At 37.9% G+C, this 17962-nt stretch overlaps 2 protein-coding genes across 2 annotated transcripts in view; both read right to left on the minus strand.

The window, feature by feature from the left end:
• ANO3 (anoctamin 3) overlaps positions 1-17962 on the minus strand; it is a 245243-nt gene that overhangs the window by 120092 nt on the left and 107189 nt on the right. The gene's annotated exons all lie outside the window — the stretch shown is intronic.
• LOC130041381 (synapse-associated protein 1-like) lies at positions 10120-17731 on the minus strand. The gene is given in 4 exon segments (XM_056133521.1): positions 10120-11085; positions 11087-11695; positions 14864-14875; positions 17714-17731. Coding segments are annotated over 4 exon segments (1062 nt in total). The 3' UTR covers positions 10120-10662.

Consider the following 17962-nt stretch of genomic DNA (forward strand, 5'->3'; position numbering starts at 1 on the left):
CCTGGTGAAGTGACAGGAAAGATATGAATGACTGTCATCCTGCACATACAGAAACAGGGACACAGGGAGAGAGAAAGAGAGAGAGAGAGAGAGAGAGAGAGAGAGAGAGAGAGAGAGAGAGAGAGAGAGAGAGAGTTGCTTCAGAAACTGATTGTTAGAAACATGGGTTTAAATATAAGATTTCAGAATATGATATCCTCCAGGTTTGAAAATAAGAAGTCTTTGTTCTTTTTCCAAGAACAGAACAGCTTTGCAATTTTCAATATTATTTTATTAGAAACCACAAAGTGCCTAACTCTAGAGCAGTCATCAGGGCCTTGTGGTTGAGTAATAATAGTATCAACAGTAAGAGCCAACACTAACTCATGACTTATTATGTCTAGACATTGTGCCAAGTGCATTATAAAGCTGGTTTATTTGAGATTCTCGTAATTATTTAAGGTTGATATTATTACGGTTTATAAAAGTCAGAGGTCAGTAAAATGCATGCAACATATTAATTACCATAGAACTGTTTCATGTCTTTTAATTATTTAACTGAACTTATTAGTTTCGGAAACATTTTCTTTCTAAGGATAAACAGAATTCAAAACAAATGTAATTCAATTAAATAAAATGGGGGCTGTAGCAATAGCACAATAGGTAGGGCATTTGCCTTGCATGAGGCTGACCAGGGTTCGATTCCCAACATCCTATATGATCCCCCAAGCTCCACCAGGAGTAATTACTGAGTGCATGAGCCAGGAGTAACCCTGTGCACTGAGGGTTGTGACCTAAACAGAAAAAAAAAAGACGTAGTAATTAAAACCGCATCATATTGGAATAAAGACAGACCCGCAGACCAATGGAATAGGGTTGAATATCCAGACACACACCCTCAAATATCTGATGATTTAATCTTTGATAAGGGAGCAAGAAATGTTAAGTGGAGCAAGGAAAATCTCTTTCACAAGAAGTGCTGGCAAAACTGTAAAGCTACATGCAAAAAAATGGGCCAGACCTCTACCATGCATAAAAAGTCAGATTAAAATGGATTAAAGACCTCTACATTAGACCTGAATCCATAAGGTACACAGAAGAAAATGTAGGCAAAACCTTTCATGATATTGAATCTAAAGGTATCTTCAAATATGAAATGTCACTGACCAAAAAAGTGAAAGCAAACAAATGGGACTACACTAAACTAAGAAGCTTCTGCACCTCAAAAAAAGAGGGGCCAAGTCAACAGAATGGGAAAGGTTATTTATCCAATACTCTTCTGATAAGTGATTAATATCAGAGATCTAAAAGGCTAACCTCTATTAGGAAAAAACATCCAAGCCAATCAAAAAATGAGGCAAAAAAATGAACGGAAACTTTCTCAAAGAAGAGATTTGAGGGGCTGGATCAATAGCACAGCGGGTAAGGCATTTGCCTTTAATGCGGCCAACCCAGGTTCGAATCCCAGCATCCCTTATGGTCCCCTGAGCACCACCAGGAGTGATTCCTGGGGGGAAGCCAGGAGTAACCCCTGTGCATCGCCGAGTGTGACCCAAAAAAGCAAAATAAAAAAAAGAAGAGATATGAATGACCAAAAGGCATATAAAAGTGCTCTACATCATTAATCATCAGGGAGATGCAAATCAAAACAACAGTAAGATATCACCTTACTCCACAGAGACTAGCACACATCCAAGGGAACAAGAACAACCAGTGCTGGTGCGGATGTGGGGAGAAAGGGACTATTCTTCATTGTTGATGGGAATGCTTCAATGTTGATTGGTCCAACCTTTTTGGGAAAACAATATGGACATACCTCAAAAAATTAAAAATTGAGCTCCCATTTAATACAGCAATGCCATTTCTGGGAATATACCCTGGAGGCTACAAAATACAGTGCAGAAACACCATCCGTACTTCAATGTTCATTGCAGCACTATTCATAACAGGGAAAATTTGGAAATGACCTGGGTGCTTGAGAATAGATAAATGGATTAAAAAACTATGGCATATCTACACAAGGGAATACATAACTATTAAGGAAAATGAGGTCATGGAATTTTGCCTATTAATGGATGGAGCTGGAGAGTATCATGCTGACCTGGGTTCTATCCTTGGCATCCCATAAAGTTCCCTGAGCACAGTCAAAAGTAATTCCTGAGTGCACAGTCAGGAATAGCCTCTGAGCATTGCCGGGTGTGATCCAAAATACAAAGAAAAGAAAGAAAGAAAGAGACAGAGAGAAAGAGAAAGGAAAAGAAAGAAAGAGTAAGAAGGAATGGAAAGAGAAAGGAAGGGAGAGAGAGAGAGAGAAGAGAGAGAGAGAGAGAGAAACCACATCAACTTTTTCTAAAGTTTTCCTTATATTCTCTCAATTATAATGTCCTCCAAAATCCCTACCCCAGGTAATTACAATCCTTTTGTTTGTAGTTTCACTTCATAATAAAATAATGCAATATTTTATTTCTATTTTCAAATCTTATATAAATGCAATAATAAAATAGACTTTGATTTGTACCTTGTTTAATACTGAAGGTATAAAATCTATCCCTTATCCTTACATAATTGTGGTGCAGTGCTATAATAATCTATTACATGAATACAACAAAAATATATGTTTTTTGTTGATATATTCATCATACAAGATGATGAACGTTTGAATTGTTTCCAGTTGGTTATTATAAATAACTCTATACTCAGTACTCATGTGTATACCTTGCAGGTCACTTTCTCATACGTTCTATTAGTTATATACTTAGAAAAAATATCACTGATTCTCATAAAGTACTCATTTTATTTACTTATTTTTGTTATTTGGGTCACACCCAGAGGTGCTCAGAGATTATTAGTGGCTCTGCCCTCAGGGTTACTTCTGCCAGGGGTTCAGGGACCATATATGGGCTGGAGCGATAGCACAGCGGTAGGGCGTTTGCTTTGCACGCAGCCAACATGGCCGACCCGAGTTTGATTCCTCCGCCCCTCTCGGAGAGCCCGGCAAGCTACCGAGAGTATCTCGCCCGCACAGCAGAGCCTGGCAAGCTTCCCATGACATATTCGATATGCCAAACACAGTAACAACAAAGTCTCCAATGGAGACGTTACTGGGCCCGCTCGAGCAAATCGATGATCAATGGGAGGGCCTTTACCTTTATATGGTGCTAAGGATGGAACCCAGTTAGCTCTGTGCAAGGCAACTGCCCAACATGCAATACTATGGCTCTGGCACTACAAAACACTTTAGTAGAAAGAACCAAACAGAATTCCAAAGCAATTTAAACCTATGGCAATAACCTTTTTTTTCCTCTTACTCCACAACTTTTCTTTTTTCAACCTAAAAAAATTTACATTTTAGTCATCTGGTTAGAGGGATGATTTAGTAGTAGCACTGTAGCATTGTCCTCCCATTGTTCTTCAATTTGCTAGAGCAGGCCCAGTAACGTCTCCATTGTGAGACTTATTGTTACTGTGTTTGGCATATCGAATACGACACGGGTAGTTTGCCTGGCTTTGCCGTAATGTACAAATATTTCAATTCACCTTTCCAGTATCACTGATACCTTATCTAATTAGGTATCACTATGCACTCTAAATAATAAGTCCTTGGACATTAATTTCTGTTAGAATTTCAAATATATATGTATATATATATATATATATATATATATATATATCTGTGGCTGAACATTTTGTTCTTTCAAAAACATTTAAACATAGAAAAATTCTTAAGTTAAATGAGTAATTTGCATACTTGTAATGTTTTGTGTTATTTGTTCCTATTTACATTATTTTTTCATATTCCAAGGTCATAAAATTTATTTTCTCCATTACCTTCTGAAAGCTTTACTGTTGATTCTTTTAAACACATATTTGAGATCATCCAGGATTGATTTTGCTGCATAAGATGTCTGACAGTAGTCATATTTTATTATTTCCATGTGGTTAACCACTTTTAGCACCCAACTACAAAATGTTCCTTTTTTGTTGTTTGTTGCAGTCCAACGTTAAAAAAATCTAATTTCCATGAAATGAAATAAAAATAATGATTTTCTGAAAAATAAAGTTGTGCAGGGTATTGGAGAGAGTTTAGGTGTTAAGGTGCATATCGTGTATGTGACCAATGGTTGTTTGATCCTTTAAAGATACGTTTCTCAAAGCCTCAACAGATGCAGAACTGGAACCCCTCCAGTGCCTTGTATAGAACTGCTGGCACTAAGTAGACCCAGAGTTACTGGAAAGGGGTCCCCTTCAAAATAATGTGTAAATATGAACTCCTTCCTCTCTTCTTCCCTCCCTCCTTCCCTCCCTTCCTTTTTTTGGGACAAACCTGGTGGTGTCCAGGACTTTCTCCAGGCTCTGCGGTTATGGATCACTCACTCCTGGTAGGCTCAGGGGACCATATGTGGTGCCGGGGATTAAACTTGGTTTGGCTGTGTGCAAAGCAAACACCCTAACTGCTATACTATGAGTACAGTTCATGAATGTTCTTATTTAACCATGCTTTGAATTGTTAAAAGATTCTTTCATCAATTACAGATAAATCTGTAGCATTCATACATTTACTTTGCAGTACAGATTTCTATCCGGTATGTGTCTAGGATAACAGTGTACTGATTCACCAAATATGCTTACTTTCAACTTTAGCAGGGTGCTGCTTCTGACAAACGCAGTCTGCTCTGTGCTGTACCTGATAAAGTTTTGAGAAAGCTCAAAAGATTTCACAATGTACAGATGATATGTTCTTAATTACTGATTCCTGCCTTATGTTTTAAATATGCACTATGCCATATGATATGGCACGGAAGACAAAGTTTTTGCCAGTAAATCTAGGCCTCAGGTACTCTGAGTATCTGCCCCGATCCTCAATAATAATTCAATCATTAATAATTATTAATTTGGTAATCCAAATTTCATAATTCAGAATTCAATTCAGTAACATCCGGTTATTTGGTATTTCTGTTTGATCCTGCAGAGAGGTCTCAGAGGATCCTGAGTTACTCTGTAGAGCATCTACAGCCTAAAGTTAAAGGCAGACAATGGGTTATACCAACTCTCTTCTGTAACTAGGAAGACATTAGTCTGCTTTCAGTTCATTGGACAAACTTTCCATGTTCCAAAGAGGGCTTTCTTAATTCTACCATGAAAATCTTTCAACAATGAAAATCTTTCTCATTGTTTTCCACAGCTGATATTTTTTGCAGGTTTTTTCTTCAAAGTGCACATTTTTTCCTTGGCTGATTTAATGGAATATTAGGAAATAGCAGTCTAGACACAATTAGTTTGATGTGATGTTTTACTGAGAAGTTTTAGTCTTCTGATCCTCATGAATTAGAGAAAAATGAACAGTCTGGTTATATAAATTATTTCAGTGCTAAAACCATTTTCTGATAATACCTTGCCACTGCAAGAGGAGGAGTACTTTTCAATATACTTTATTTCATTTCAGATTATTGAGAATCAGTTTTATACAGTTAAAAAATGGAGCAACCACAGTAACAAAAACTCTACTACAAAAACAAATAGAAGAAAATGCATTCTGGCACAAAGAAATTCCACATATGTAGAAACCTCATAAGAATTGCTAACTTGATCTAATACTTGTATCTCCCTCAGAGAATGCTTTACTTAAAAATGATACTAAAAGGGCCAAAGTAAAAGCACACGAGCTGAGCATCACCAAACCTGATCTCCAGTACAGAAAATGCCAGGAGTCACCTCTCTACACAGAGACCTAATGATGGGCACGGTTTCCCAAACATAAAACCGAAGGTACTTACAGGAAAAGAATTTTTATATATATTTGAAGCACACATAGGTTTACTTTAAATATAGAACACACATTTATTGATTTTCCTATGCAATTCACCTTTGTTTGCAAATCTTAGGAAATCCAAACCTCTGATCAAAAGTTTTAAGGTGAGCTGTTCACTGTTGCTGGAGCCTGGTTTATTATACATAAACCAAACTGTTGTATACAGAATCACCAGTAATACATACCTCCTCTAAGTTAGTGTCTCTGTATTCTTATCAGAAAGCAGGATCTCAACTAACTATTCCAACTCCTACTAAAGTCTAACAGAGAATGGTGCCACTTATTAAAAGAACAGCAAAATAATCTTTAGATAAATTATACTGATATCAGTTAAGAATACATCAAGTCCTCTTCCAACTTCTATTTAGATTAACTAATCTCATGCTGAAAAGAACAGACATATGCATAATTTCCCCATTTTATAGTTGCTAAAATGAAAGCAACTTTAAAACATAGACGTATAAGACTGCATTTTCCAAATTCTACACTAGTGCTTATAAAAAGTACTAAGGGTATTGAAAAACACAATACATTATATATAATTATGTATTATTGCCATTGAGTTACTGCTTGTGAAGATTAGAAACTCTATCATAACAACTGTTTTTGTTGAATTGGTTTTATAACTTAGTATTATGTGTTATATACACATATATGTGCATATAATCAATACATATATAATCAATATCTGTATATAATCAATATCTCAATCAATATGTGTATATAATCAATATGCATATAATCAATATGTATATAATCAATAATCAACTAAAGCCAAAGCAAATATTTGTTAAAGATTCTACATATGCCAAGTAGTTCATGTCAAACACATATTTTAGTCTTCATAAACTCCTGATGTGTAGGTTTTATTTGGGGGCAGTATTGTGAATAAAACAATTGTGCCAAGGTTATTAGGCCATTGAGGTACAGGGTGTCTGTTAGAATACAGGCAGTCTAATTTGAAGTATCAACTCTCACAAATCACAATCGTCGATTGCCTCGAGCAGGCCCCAGTAACGTCTCCTTCATCCTAGCCCTGAGATTATATTCAAGGCTCTTTAGGAGAATGAGACCCATCACTGTTACTGGTATTTGGCATATTGGGTACGCCACGGGGAGTTTGCCAGACTGTGGCCGTGTGCTTCCGGGAGCTGGGTCTTAGCTGTTGATGCATTACAGGGAACTGGGGGTCAGTTGGTGGGTGTGACCCCTCCCTACTGGAGGATGGAGGATTTGGGTGGAGGATGCTCAGCCCTGATCCGAGCAGGCTTGGAGATCTCAGCCCCGGGACCCGCATGCCTTTGTTCCTCTGCTGGTACCTTCATGTGTGTGGAGAGTGGTCTCAGCATGGTGGTGGCTGGTCCTGGAGGTCTTTGTCTGCCAGAGCCCTGGTCGGGGCAGGGAGGAAAGCTCAACCCGCTCCCCTCCAAGGGGAAGCAGTTAGATAGTAATGATTATATTCGAAGTAAAAAGTCATGATGAATGCTCCCATGCCTATTGGGTTACAAGGAAAGCTAGATATATTTGTCAATCATTATAGCACTAAAATATCTCATCTCCTAAAATTTTGTTCCATAAATTGCAAGATTTAAAATTTGTAAACATATATAAAATTATGAAAAATCCTCATTTTACTTATTATTTTTAATTTTTTATATAATACAAAGTCAAAAAATGATTTTTTTTTTAAAAAATCTCATTTGAAGGAATTTTTTTAGGGGCTTAAAAGGCAGTTTACGAGAGAAATGACTCTGAAGAGGTAAGAAATACCACTCTGGAATCAAGCTGGAAAGTCAATATTATATCTAACTGATTGACTTATAGATTCAGGTTTTATTTGGGGGCAGTATTGTGAATAAAACAATTGTGCCAAGGTTATTAGGCCATTGAGATACAGGGTGTCTGTTAGAATACAGGCAGTCTAATTTGAAGTATCAACTCTAAACCCTATATTTTATGATCTCTCTTGACTTAGTAAAATAATATTGCCAATTTCATTTTACTTCTTTTCAAACTTTTGTTCTTTTTGTGTGTGCACATATTATAATTGTGGCATGCTGCAGATTAAAAATAAATATTTACCAGAGAACTCTATCAATATATACTAATAATGTTTCACTTATTTTCTATGATCTGCTGCTACCTATTGATTGATCATTTAGTGGGATGATCAGAACTACCAAAGTATTTTTCAGAAATAATTGCATAAAGCTTCTTTTTTTGTGTGCTGTCCTTAGTAACTTGTCCTATCTGGAATGTTCATAGATTTCCTTTATCTCCCTTTCATTTTTGATGTGCAAACTACATTGGTCTTTGTGACCCCAGATTAACAAAATAAATAAGACTTGGGAGAAATGAATAGTGTCTCCTTTTTTAAACTATTCTCTTGACATATTCGATATGCCAAACACAGTAGCAACAAGTCTTACGATGGAGATGTTACTGGGCCTGCTCGAGCAAATCGATGAACAATGGGAGGACAGTGCTACAGTGCTACTATTCTCTTGAAAGGCAGGTAAATTCCATAACTTTGTCACAGTCTATAACTGATGGAATAAAGATAATCACCTTCAATTTATGGGGCTGTGGAGACAGAGCAGTGGGGAGGGTGCTTGCCTGGCACATAGTCAACATGATTTTAATCTCTGAGATTCAGCATGGTCTCCCAGGAGTGATCCCTGATGCGGAGGATGGAATAAACCTTGAATACTGCTGGGCATTACTCAAATGTGTGTTTGTGCATGTGTGTGGGCATACATACACACACACACAACCACACACACACACACACACCCCAAATCTGTTGACTCCAAAATAAGAGCTTCAATATGGCATACTGTTACACTAAGAGGAATTACAGAAACAATGCTGATTCTAGACTTTAGTCTTTATTGAGATCAAGTATTAAACTTTTTCTCCCAGGAAGATTTCTAGAGAGAGATGCCTTGGAATGAATTAGACTAAAGATTCCCATTCTCTCTATTGATAGTTATCTTCACAGTTCTCAAGGCTCCATTGTTTGTGTTTATTGTGTCAAATATTTTTTTTTAGCTTACAAAATCAGAAATTTTACTTCTTGATGGATCCATACAAATATAGCATAAGCCTTTTTTTATGCTGTGTATAAAATCTTATTTTACCCTTTTGATTTTCATGGGGCAGTGCACAATTAGATTATTTTAAACACAGTAAGACCATCCTGTAAAACCGGCAAGTTTTTCAACTTTCTCTGAATTTTTTCTTATTTATTCAATGCTCATCATTAAGTTTTAGTGTAAGACTGAGAGCAAGCAGTCATAACCTGGTCTGCTTACATCTAGGATTTTCAGCTACTTAAGAAATATTTAACATGATTCCACCACCCGCCCCCCCCCCCCAGCAAATTCTATTCAAAACAACAAAAAACTTCTCCCTTTGATGTTTTCAGTTGCCAGTTGGCATTTCTGGATCTGAATTCAGTAATCTGCAAACGATGGTACCACACATGGAAAACTCTGCTAATGGGGTGTGTGGTTTCACAGAATACATTATAGCCCAGTGTGGGCCCAAACCCCCAACTCAAGTTTGCTTAGACCCAAACCTCTGATTCTCTTTTTCACCATCTCTGTCAACGGACTATAGAATACTTTTTATAGGGTCAAAAACAGAAAGAAGGAATCGTTGACAACTGTAAAAGGATTGAGAAGCAAATGCCTTAGGAATATTCAGACATTAAATCACTTTGTGTGTGTGTGTGTGTGTGTGTGTGTGTGTGTGTGTGTGTGCTAGAGACGAAACCCAAAGCCTTATATTCTACCACTGGGCCAAAGCACTTTGAAAAAAGAACCATATTCTATGGACTCAGGGCTACTGGAATCATAGAATACAAACAGGGTTAATTAAGTTCCCTCAACTGTATTTCTTATATACAGATGCATGATTTAAGACAGACAGAAGCTAGAACATTCATATGTGCTGGCGATTTAAACAACTGGAAGAAGACTGTGAGTGGGCTTCTAAGGCCATTATTGCTAAAAGGATAAAAGGCCCTGCTTTGTACAAAACCCTGCTGCAAATGTTAGGGGTAACATTATCAAATGTTAGTTCAAAAACAAGAAAGAAGAGTCCCCAGAGGGAAAAAAAAATCATTTGCGCAACAATTCTGTCAAACTGTGCTAAGTTTACACCAAGGTCAGGACAATTAATTTATCTCATCTATCAGCTGGAATTTTAGAAAACACCTAGCAAGAAAATAGTTCTGAAAAGTGCTTTCTCTTAAGTTCTTTGGTACAATTTGGTCAACTTGATAGCAATGCATTCAGTACTTTTAAGGCATGTGCGTCGATAAAAATGCACTCAGAATGGTTAGAAATCCACCAGGGAAGAATAAATTCTACTTGTAACCTCACAGAAAAAGAATTCTAAAACTTTACTTGTGTTTCTGTGGCAAAGATATCCATTCCAGGGTCAGAGAGATAGTGCACACGCACAGTGCTGACCTTGCATGCAGCTGGCCCAGGTTTGATCCCTGGCATTGCATATGGTCCCCTGAGAACCGGCAGGAGTGATCCCTTAGCACAGAGCCAGGAGTGAGCCCTGAGAACAGCTGGTTGTGGCCCAAACTTCTGACCTGCCCCGCTCCCAAAAAGATGCTTATTCCAACTATAAGAGCACCTCTAGCCAGATAAATATTAAAGAAATATTATATAAAGCATCCCTTTGATTAGAATAACTGTATTCATTATACATATATATATATATATTTTACATATGAGAGTCAAGCTTTAGCTTGGAAAAAGAATAATTTCGAATTACACATGTGCCTTTTGATTTAATGAATGTCCAGATGTCAGTTATAGAATGTTATTGGGTTATGCTTTTAACTCAGGAAAGAGTTAATCTTCCTCCTGATGCATTTCCTCGATTTCTTTATCCCAGTTTTCATCTTTCATCTTTTTTTTTCCTGTTTCTGCAACTACTTCGTATTCTTGAAGTTCCTGCTGTAGTTCCTTTTCCCAGTCTGCGGAATCTTCTTTCAGGGCCGCTGTCTCCGCCTCCTTCTTCTCTAGCACGGGCTGCTCCATCTCCTTCTTCAGGTCCTCCTGATTGAAGCTGCACGCGTGGAAGGCATCGCTGACAAACTCAGCCACGTCAGGGCTGGTAGAGATCTCCTCTTCATTCTCTTGTGTTTTAAGCTGAGATTTGATAACAACAGGCGGTGTTTTGGGCCTTACTGACTCTGTGAGCGGCGCCGCATACTCTCCGCTTTGGGCCTTCTTCCCGTCTTGCTTGGCGGCCTGCAGCTGGGCGGCCAGGGCCTGTTAGCTGGGCCGACTGCTTAATCAGGGAGACGTGGTAAAGGTAGTTTCTCCAGAAGACTTCTTCCTTCACTAGTTTGGGCACGAGTGCAAAACTCATCTTGCTCAGCAGCTCGTCCTCCTGCAGCATGATCAGGGCGACCGGGTACATCTGGTCGAAGTCAAAGGTTAACTGCACGCCAGCCAGATGGTCACGAAGAAAATTCCTCTTGTCCGTAGATAATGCCAGAATCTGCTGCTGAATGGTCTCTTCCTTGTGACTATCAACCCACCGGGGCAGCATGGATTCTGACTTCTTGTTATGCTGTTCTTCCAGGAATTTTTTCTGTTCCTTCTGGAAATCACCTAGGATGGTCTTGTCAATGATGCCATCTATCCTTCCTTCTTCTACTAACTTTTTGATGGTCTGTGCTGTCTCAGTAACAGAGTCCGTGATCATCTTTGTTGTGACCGAAGCGAAGTTAAATAGACAGCTTCCAAGGCCTTTGGCCTGGTAAAGGATGTCCTGGTCCACCTCTGGCCGCGGGGGCTGTCCAGGGAGCGCGGCTTGGGCGGGACATATCCATCGGGAGGTTCCGCCCCCTTGGATGGCCCGTTCAAGCCCAGTCAGCTGCCCAAACCCCAGAACACCCCGCCTGTCCAGACGCTGCGGTCACTGGCAGGTCACCCCCCGAGACTCCCTCCCACCAGCTCCCCAAAGATCAGGTCCCAAATCTTTTTTGTTTTTAAAATGTCTTAATTTCTATGTGATAAAAGCCCATCTAAAACGTCTTCTTTCAACTCAATGACATTTTGGAAAAAGCAAATCTTTGCAGAAAATGAAAAGATAAGCCAGTGGTTACCAAAGACTTTAAAAAATTGGAGGAATGAAAAGACAGAGTATAGAAGATTTTGGGTGATATATCATTGGTATACTGAATTGCATTTCCTTGATACTAAGATAACTCTTAATAACAGTGAGACTATAAAATATCAGAATGAAAATAACCAGTGTGGGAATGGACATAAAAAAAGGAAACTTCACCCATGGCTGGCATAGTGTTGACAAAAAGGTTCAAACTTTTTGGAAAACTACGGACAATTTTCATATAACTAAGAGCTGTGCTTCTATGCATGATCCAGAAATTCTACTTTTTGGCATTTGCCACAAGGGCCCATAATCTCTATTTAAAAAAGTTATTTGTACTTCTGTGTTCATTACAGCACTATTTACAATAGCACAAATCTGGAAAACAACTCAAATGTCTAGGAACAGATGGCTGGATAAAGAAATTGTGACATATTTACACAGATATATGTGTGTTATGATATATACTATCTAACATATATTGATACATGATATAATATATTATATGCTATATAGCATTATATATTATATACCAAATGCAAATACAATAATACCTGAGTATAGGAAGAGACATGTAATTTGCTGTGCTGTGGGTAGCTCTAGCGAGCATTACGTTGAATGAAATAAGTGAGGCGTGGAACAGATAAAGAATGATCTTTTTCATATGTGAGGAATAAATAAACATAATGGTCCAGAGCATTGTACAGGATATAAATCAACTGTCTTGTAGAATTTAATTATAATTCTTTCAGGTTATGAATATTATATTTATGAGAAAATGTCATCTAAACATGTTCTCATTCACAGAATGGACAGAACCTAGAATGAAAATCACTGTAAACTATGTGCTTTGGTTGATTAAGGTTTGCTACAGATTAATTGTACAATTGTAACAAATGTACAATTGGTAGGGGTATGTTCATGACAGATGAGATCAGTACATATAAAGATAAACTTCAGTGGTAAATGTATGTACCACCTACTCAACTTCGCAATGAACCTAAATCCTCACTAATAGTCTGGTAAAATTTGTTTTCTTTAACAAAGGGTTATACATTACCCATTTACAAACAGCCTTAAATTTTTTTATTGTCACTTTCCTAGCAATACTAGTTAACATGCATGTTTGGGAATTGGAAAATATCTTCAGTGTTAGGTAAGTGATTAAAATAAAAGGACTATATTTTTATTGAGTTCTACTGTCTTTTTCTTGAATTAACATATTATTTGTTCAACAAATATTTATATTTATTATATATCATATAGACAGACAAAAATTGAAATATATATGCATATATGTAATGTGCTTGAAGTTCTTGTAGGCTCTAAGAATAATGATAAACTGGGGTTGGACAGATAGCACAACAGTTAGGGTGTTTCTCTAGCATGCATCTGATACAGGTTCAACACTCGGCACTTCATATGATCTGTACTCTCCATAAGTGTTCCCTGAGTGCAACGCTGGGAGGAGAAATTGAGCACATCCAGATGTAACCCCCAAAGCAAAGTATATGAGCAAAATGAGGTTATTTTTACTGCAGAAAATATAGTAAAAGACTACATGGTATATTCAATTCCAGTAACAAGTACTATATAAAAATAGTTTTGTGCACTGCAGGATCATTAGGAAAGTTCAATAAAAAATAGTGAATAAAAATATGGTTTTTCAGAGAGCAGTAAGATTCAAGTTACAGACAGAGGTGATATTTCATTTTCCATAAAAAAGAACTATTAATTTCAATATGAAATAAGAACTCAGTGAAGCAATGTGCACATGTAAGAAGTTTAACATTTTATCCTTAAGCTACAAGATGGTACTCAATATGTGTTAAATAAACAATGCATAAATTACAGAAATAAAATATGCAATATAGTAGAGACAACCTTATTTCTACTATTATTGTATGTAATATATAATTGTGAGAGAAATAATTCGAAGTTCCAACCTCCGTCGACGACTGAGAATCAGGGACACTGTCTCATTTGCCAAGGCATCAAAAATCAAATGGGCTGGACACGTAATGCGATTTGGAGATGACCGCTGGACTAGAACTGTTACTGACTGGATTGCATGGGACATCAAAAGGTCGCGTGGTCACCCACCTACGAGATGGTCAGACTTCTTCATCAAGATCCTGAACTATTGGTTTGAGGCTCTTCGTGTTCCTGAAGCAAGCAGACGCCACTGGGCTACACTAGCACATGATCTGATATATGATATATGGAACAAATGGAGATGTTACTGGTGCCTACTTGAGCAAATAGATGAGTAATGGGATGTCAAGTGATCAAGTGAGTATATAATTATATAAATGCATTTATATATTGTCTATTTCTTTGAATCAAGAGTTCTTGTTGACCTTTGCTAAGTCAATCGAGTTGAAAACATGTTAACAGGGCTGTATCTTTTGGCAGGATATTTTTAGGGGGCAAACAATGTTTCTCAGGAACCCCAGGTTCAACTCCCTGAGATTCTCAGTCATGTAGAAGGCAGTCCAATGCTAAAGTTCGAGTGGCGCTGTCACACCCAGGGACAGTGTCACACTCGGTAGTGCTCAGGACTTCTGGGACCACATCTACTGATTCTCAAGGCCCACAGAAGACTGACAATCAAATTGGAGTCAGGGATATGCTGTAACCGCTGAGGTTGTGTCCCCCTCCCCATTACCTATCTCAAGTTTAGAATAGAGTGAATTTCCAGTATAAGAGAGCAACCTGGTCAAATTCATTTCCAAAGGTTAAGATATGATCATCTGCCTTCTTGTTGAACACTGATTAGAGACCACCTTCTGCTTTCAATAGCCTCTTAGTAATCTTCACCTGTAGGCATTTTCAGCATGCTTACTCATGTCAGCTCACCAAGAAGAATCCCTAAAGCATGTCTGATTACAAGACACGGTTCTATATGATGTACCATAATCACAGACTTACCTTTGTCTTATTCTAGGATTTAGAAGTTAGTCATAAATTAAAGCACTATGCAAGTGTATGGGCTGGAGTGATAGCAAAGAGGGTAGGGCGTTTGCCTTGCAAGCGGTCAACATTGGTCGACCCGAGTTTGAGTCCTCCACCCTTCTAGGAGAGCCTGGCAAGCAACCAAGAGTATCTCGCATGCACGGCAAAGCCTGGCAAGCTACCCATGACGTATTTGATATGCCAAACACAGTAACAATTTCACAATGGAGGTGTTGCTGGACCCGCTTGAGCAAATCAATAAACAATGGGAAGACAATGACAGTGACAGTGATGCAAGTGTATGAACTTCCTGGGACACCTATCATTTAAGCTGTTCTAAATTCTGTATATCACATTGATTTATTAATTATAAACAACTAATAAACATACGAATAGAACAGAACACACTGAACACTGTCCTCCCGTTGTTCATCGATTTGCTCGAGCGGGCCCAGTAACATCTCCATTTTTTGAGACTCGTTACTGTTTTTAGCATATCAAATATGCCATGGGTAGCTTGCCAGACTCTGCCACTTGGGTGAGATACTCTCGGTAGCTTGCCAGGCTCTCTAAGAGGGGTGGAGGAATCGAACTCAGGTCGGCCATGTTGGCTGCATGCAAGGCAAACGCCCTACCACTGTGCTATCGCTCCAGCCCAACATACGAATAAATGACATTTAAAAATAGAAATTCTATGAATTGTTATATAAGGGAAGGAAAGCTTGTGGTCTCGTTTACTGAATACCTCAGACCTCTGGTAGCTGAAGTTACATATCTAAGTGTTCCGAAGCTCTTTTCAGGGAAAACAAATGAAAATGAAGATGTATCTTACAACTGAGAAAGCACTTTTAACCTCATGAAAGAGAATAAAAGACACATGGGCAACTTTTATTCCAAAGCAAAAGGCATTCTCAGATCTAATGAAATGTCATTTTTTAAAGGCACATAGCCTTTTCATAGGGCATTTTTTGGACCACTAAAATAAAGTGTGGGAGTGGGGAGGGGGGTCATTGTGGTTAATAGGAAGAACTTGGATAATGCAGAGATGCAAAATGCTGTTAGAATTACTAAATAGCAAAACATAAAATAAAAATTAAAAAACTGTGATAAAACATCTATTTTTTTAACCTAAAGATTTTTTTTAACCTACATAGAAATTATCAAAAAAGTATAAGAAACTCTAGCTTTCAAGAGGAAAAAAAAACCCTTAATGCATGCTGACAACTAGATAACGTGACTGCTCCACATTGGATCTAGAAATCAATAGAAACACTAGAGAAGAGAGAAAACTATCAGGTAAAATATTTTTGAAAATTAACTAGTTATTTTAATCAGAAAATATGTATAAGTTTACATACACATACATAATTAATACTTTTTCTTAAAGTATTATAGACTTGGGAGCTGGAGCGATAGCACAGTAGGTAGGGTGTTTGCCCTGCATGAGGCCGACCTTGGTTGGATTCCTCCGTCCCTCTCAGAGAGCCCTGCAAGCTACCGAGAGTACCCCACTTGCATGGCAGAGCCTGGCAAGCTCCCCATGGCGTATTCCATATTCCATATGGTGTATTCCATATTCCATATCCACAACAGTAACAAGTTTCACAATGGAGACATTACTGGTGCCTGCTCAAGCAAATTGATGAACAACAGGACAGTGCTACAGTGCTACAGTGCTTTATAGACTTGGGGAGCATAGAGATAGTAAAAGGAGGAAAGAACTTTCCTTGCATGTACGATCCCTGGCACCCCTTACTCTCCCCTGTTCCCACCAACAGCAACCCCTAAGGGCAGAGCCAGGACTATGTCCTAAGAATACCTGAGCCAGGACCAAAAACAAACAAACAAATAAATAAACAAGGTATTATAGACTTAAACTAGGGGGAGAAAAGTTAACTTTTAGATTGAAATGTAGACAAGTATTTCTGATATGGGTAAGAAAGTAGTTTTGTTCATCTGTGTGTTATTAACAATAAGAAAAGTACTTTCACTATTAATAAAGCTAAACGTCTGGCAACTTCCAAATAAACAACACAACATTCTAATGAACATTTGCACATTAAAAGATATCATGAAGACTGTGAAGAAGTTAAACTGCAATGAGTAGCTATTTTTTTTTATGTACAAATGAATAGAGGATTAGTCACTAGGGTATATAAACAACTCTTTAAAATCAATAAGGCAAATAACTCAAGAAAATGCATGTTATAAAGTATTAATATACATTTAAGATTAAAAAATATCCTTTTTGGCTTTGTTTTTTATTTGGCCACATACAATTATGCTCCATGTTATATTCCTGGTGGTACTCTGGGGACTATATTTAGTGTCAGGGACTAAATCTAGTGGCCATGTGCAAGGCAAGGGCCCTACTCCCTGTCTATCTCTCTGGTCAAAGAAACCATTGTTCTAGATAAAGAAACCATTATCTAGAACAGTAAAATATTGAAGTCAAAACTTCCCATTATCACAGGGCTGTGACTAACTTTGTGCAAAGTCTCTTCTCTTTCTGTTTCCCAAACTTCAAAGAACTGTCTAGGGTTAAAAAAAGCAAAAACTAGACCAGAGCATTAGTATAGTGGATAAGTTACTTGCCTTGTATGTGGTCTATTGGACTTAACACCGAGAAGCACATAAGGACTACCAAGTACCACCAGGAGTAATGCCTTGACACTGACCTAGAAGTAATACCTAAGCATAACCTGGGGTAGTTTTCTAAATTTGAAAAAAGAAAAGAAAAGAGAAGAAAAAGGCAAAACTGAGGCCAGCGAGATAGTGCAGCAAGTGAGGATTTTTCCTTGAAGGCTGCAGACCTGGATTTGGTACCTGAACACCATCAGACATGATCCCTGATTGGGCGGGGGGTGGGGTGGGGGAGGGGGAAGGGATAGAGAAATACGATAAGGAAAATATAAGGGAAAGGAAGAAAAGAAAGAAAGCAAAAAAGATTGGTTTAAAGATTATAGTCTAATGATGTGAGTTTTTCTACAGGAGTACCTACATTCTCAAATTATTTTCATTTATCCTATGCTGGTTACACACTTTCAAGCTTAAATGGTTTCCATCTACTACAAC

This window comes from Sorex fumeus, unplaced genomic scaffold (genome assembly GCF_029834395.1).
Source record: "Sorex fumeus unplaced genomic scaffold, SorFum_2.1 ptg000007l, whole genome shotgun sequence".
NCBI lineage: Eukaryota > Metazoa > Chordata > Mammalia > Eulipotyphla > Soricidae > Sorex > Sorex fumeus.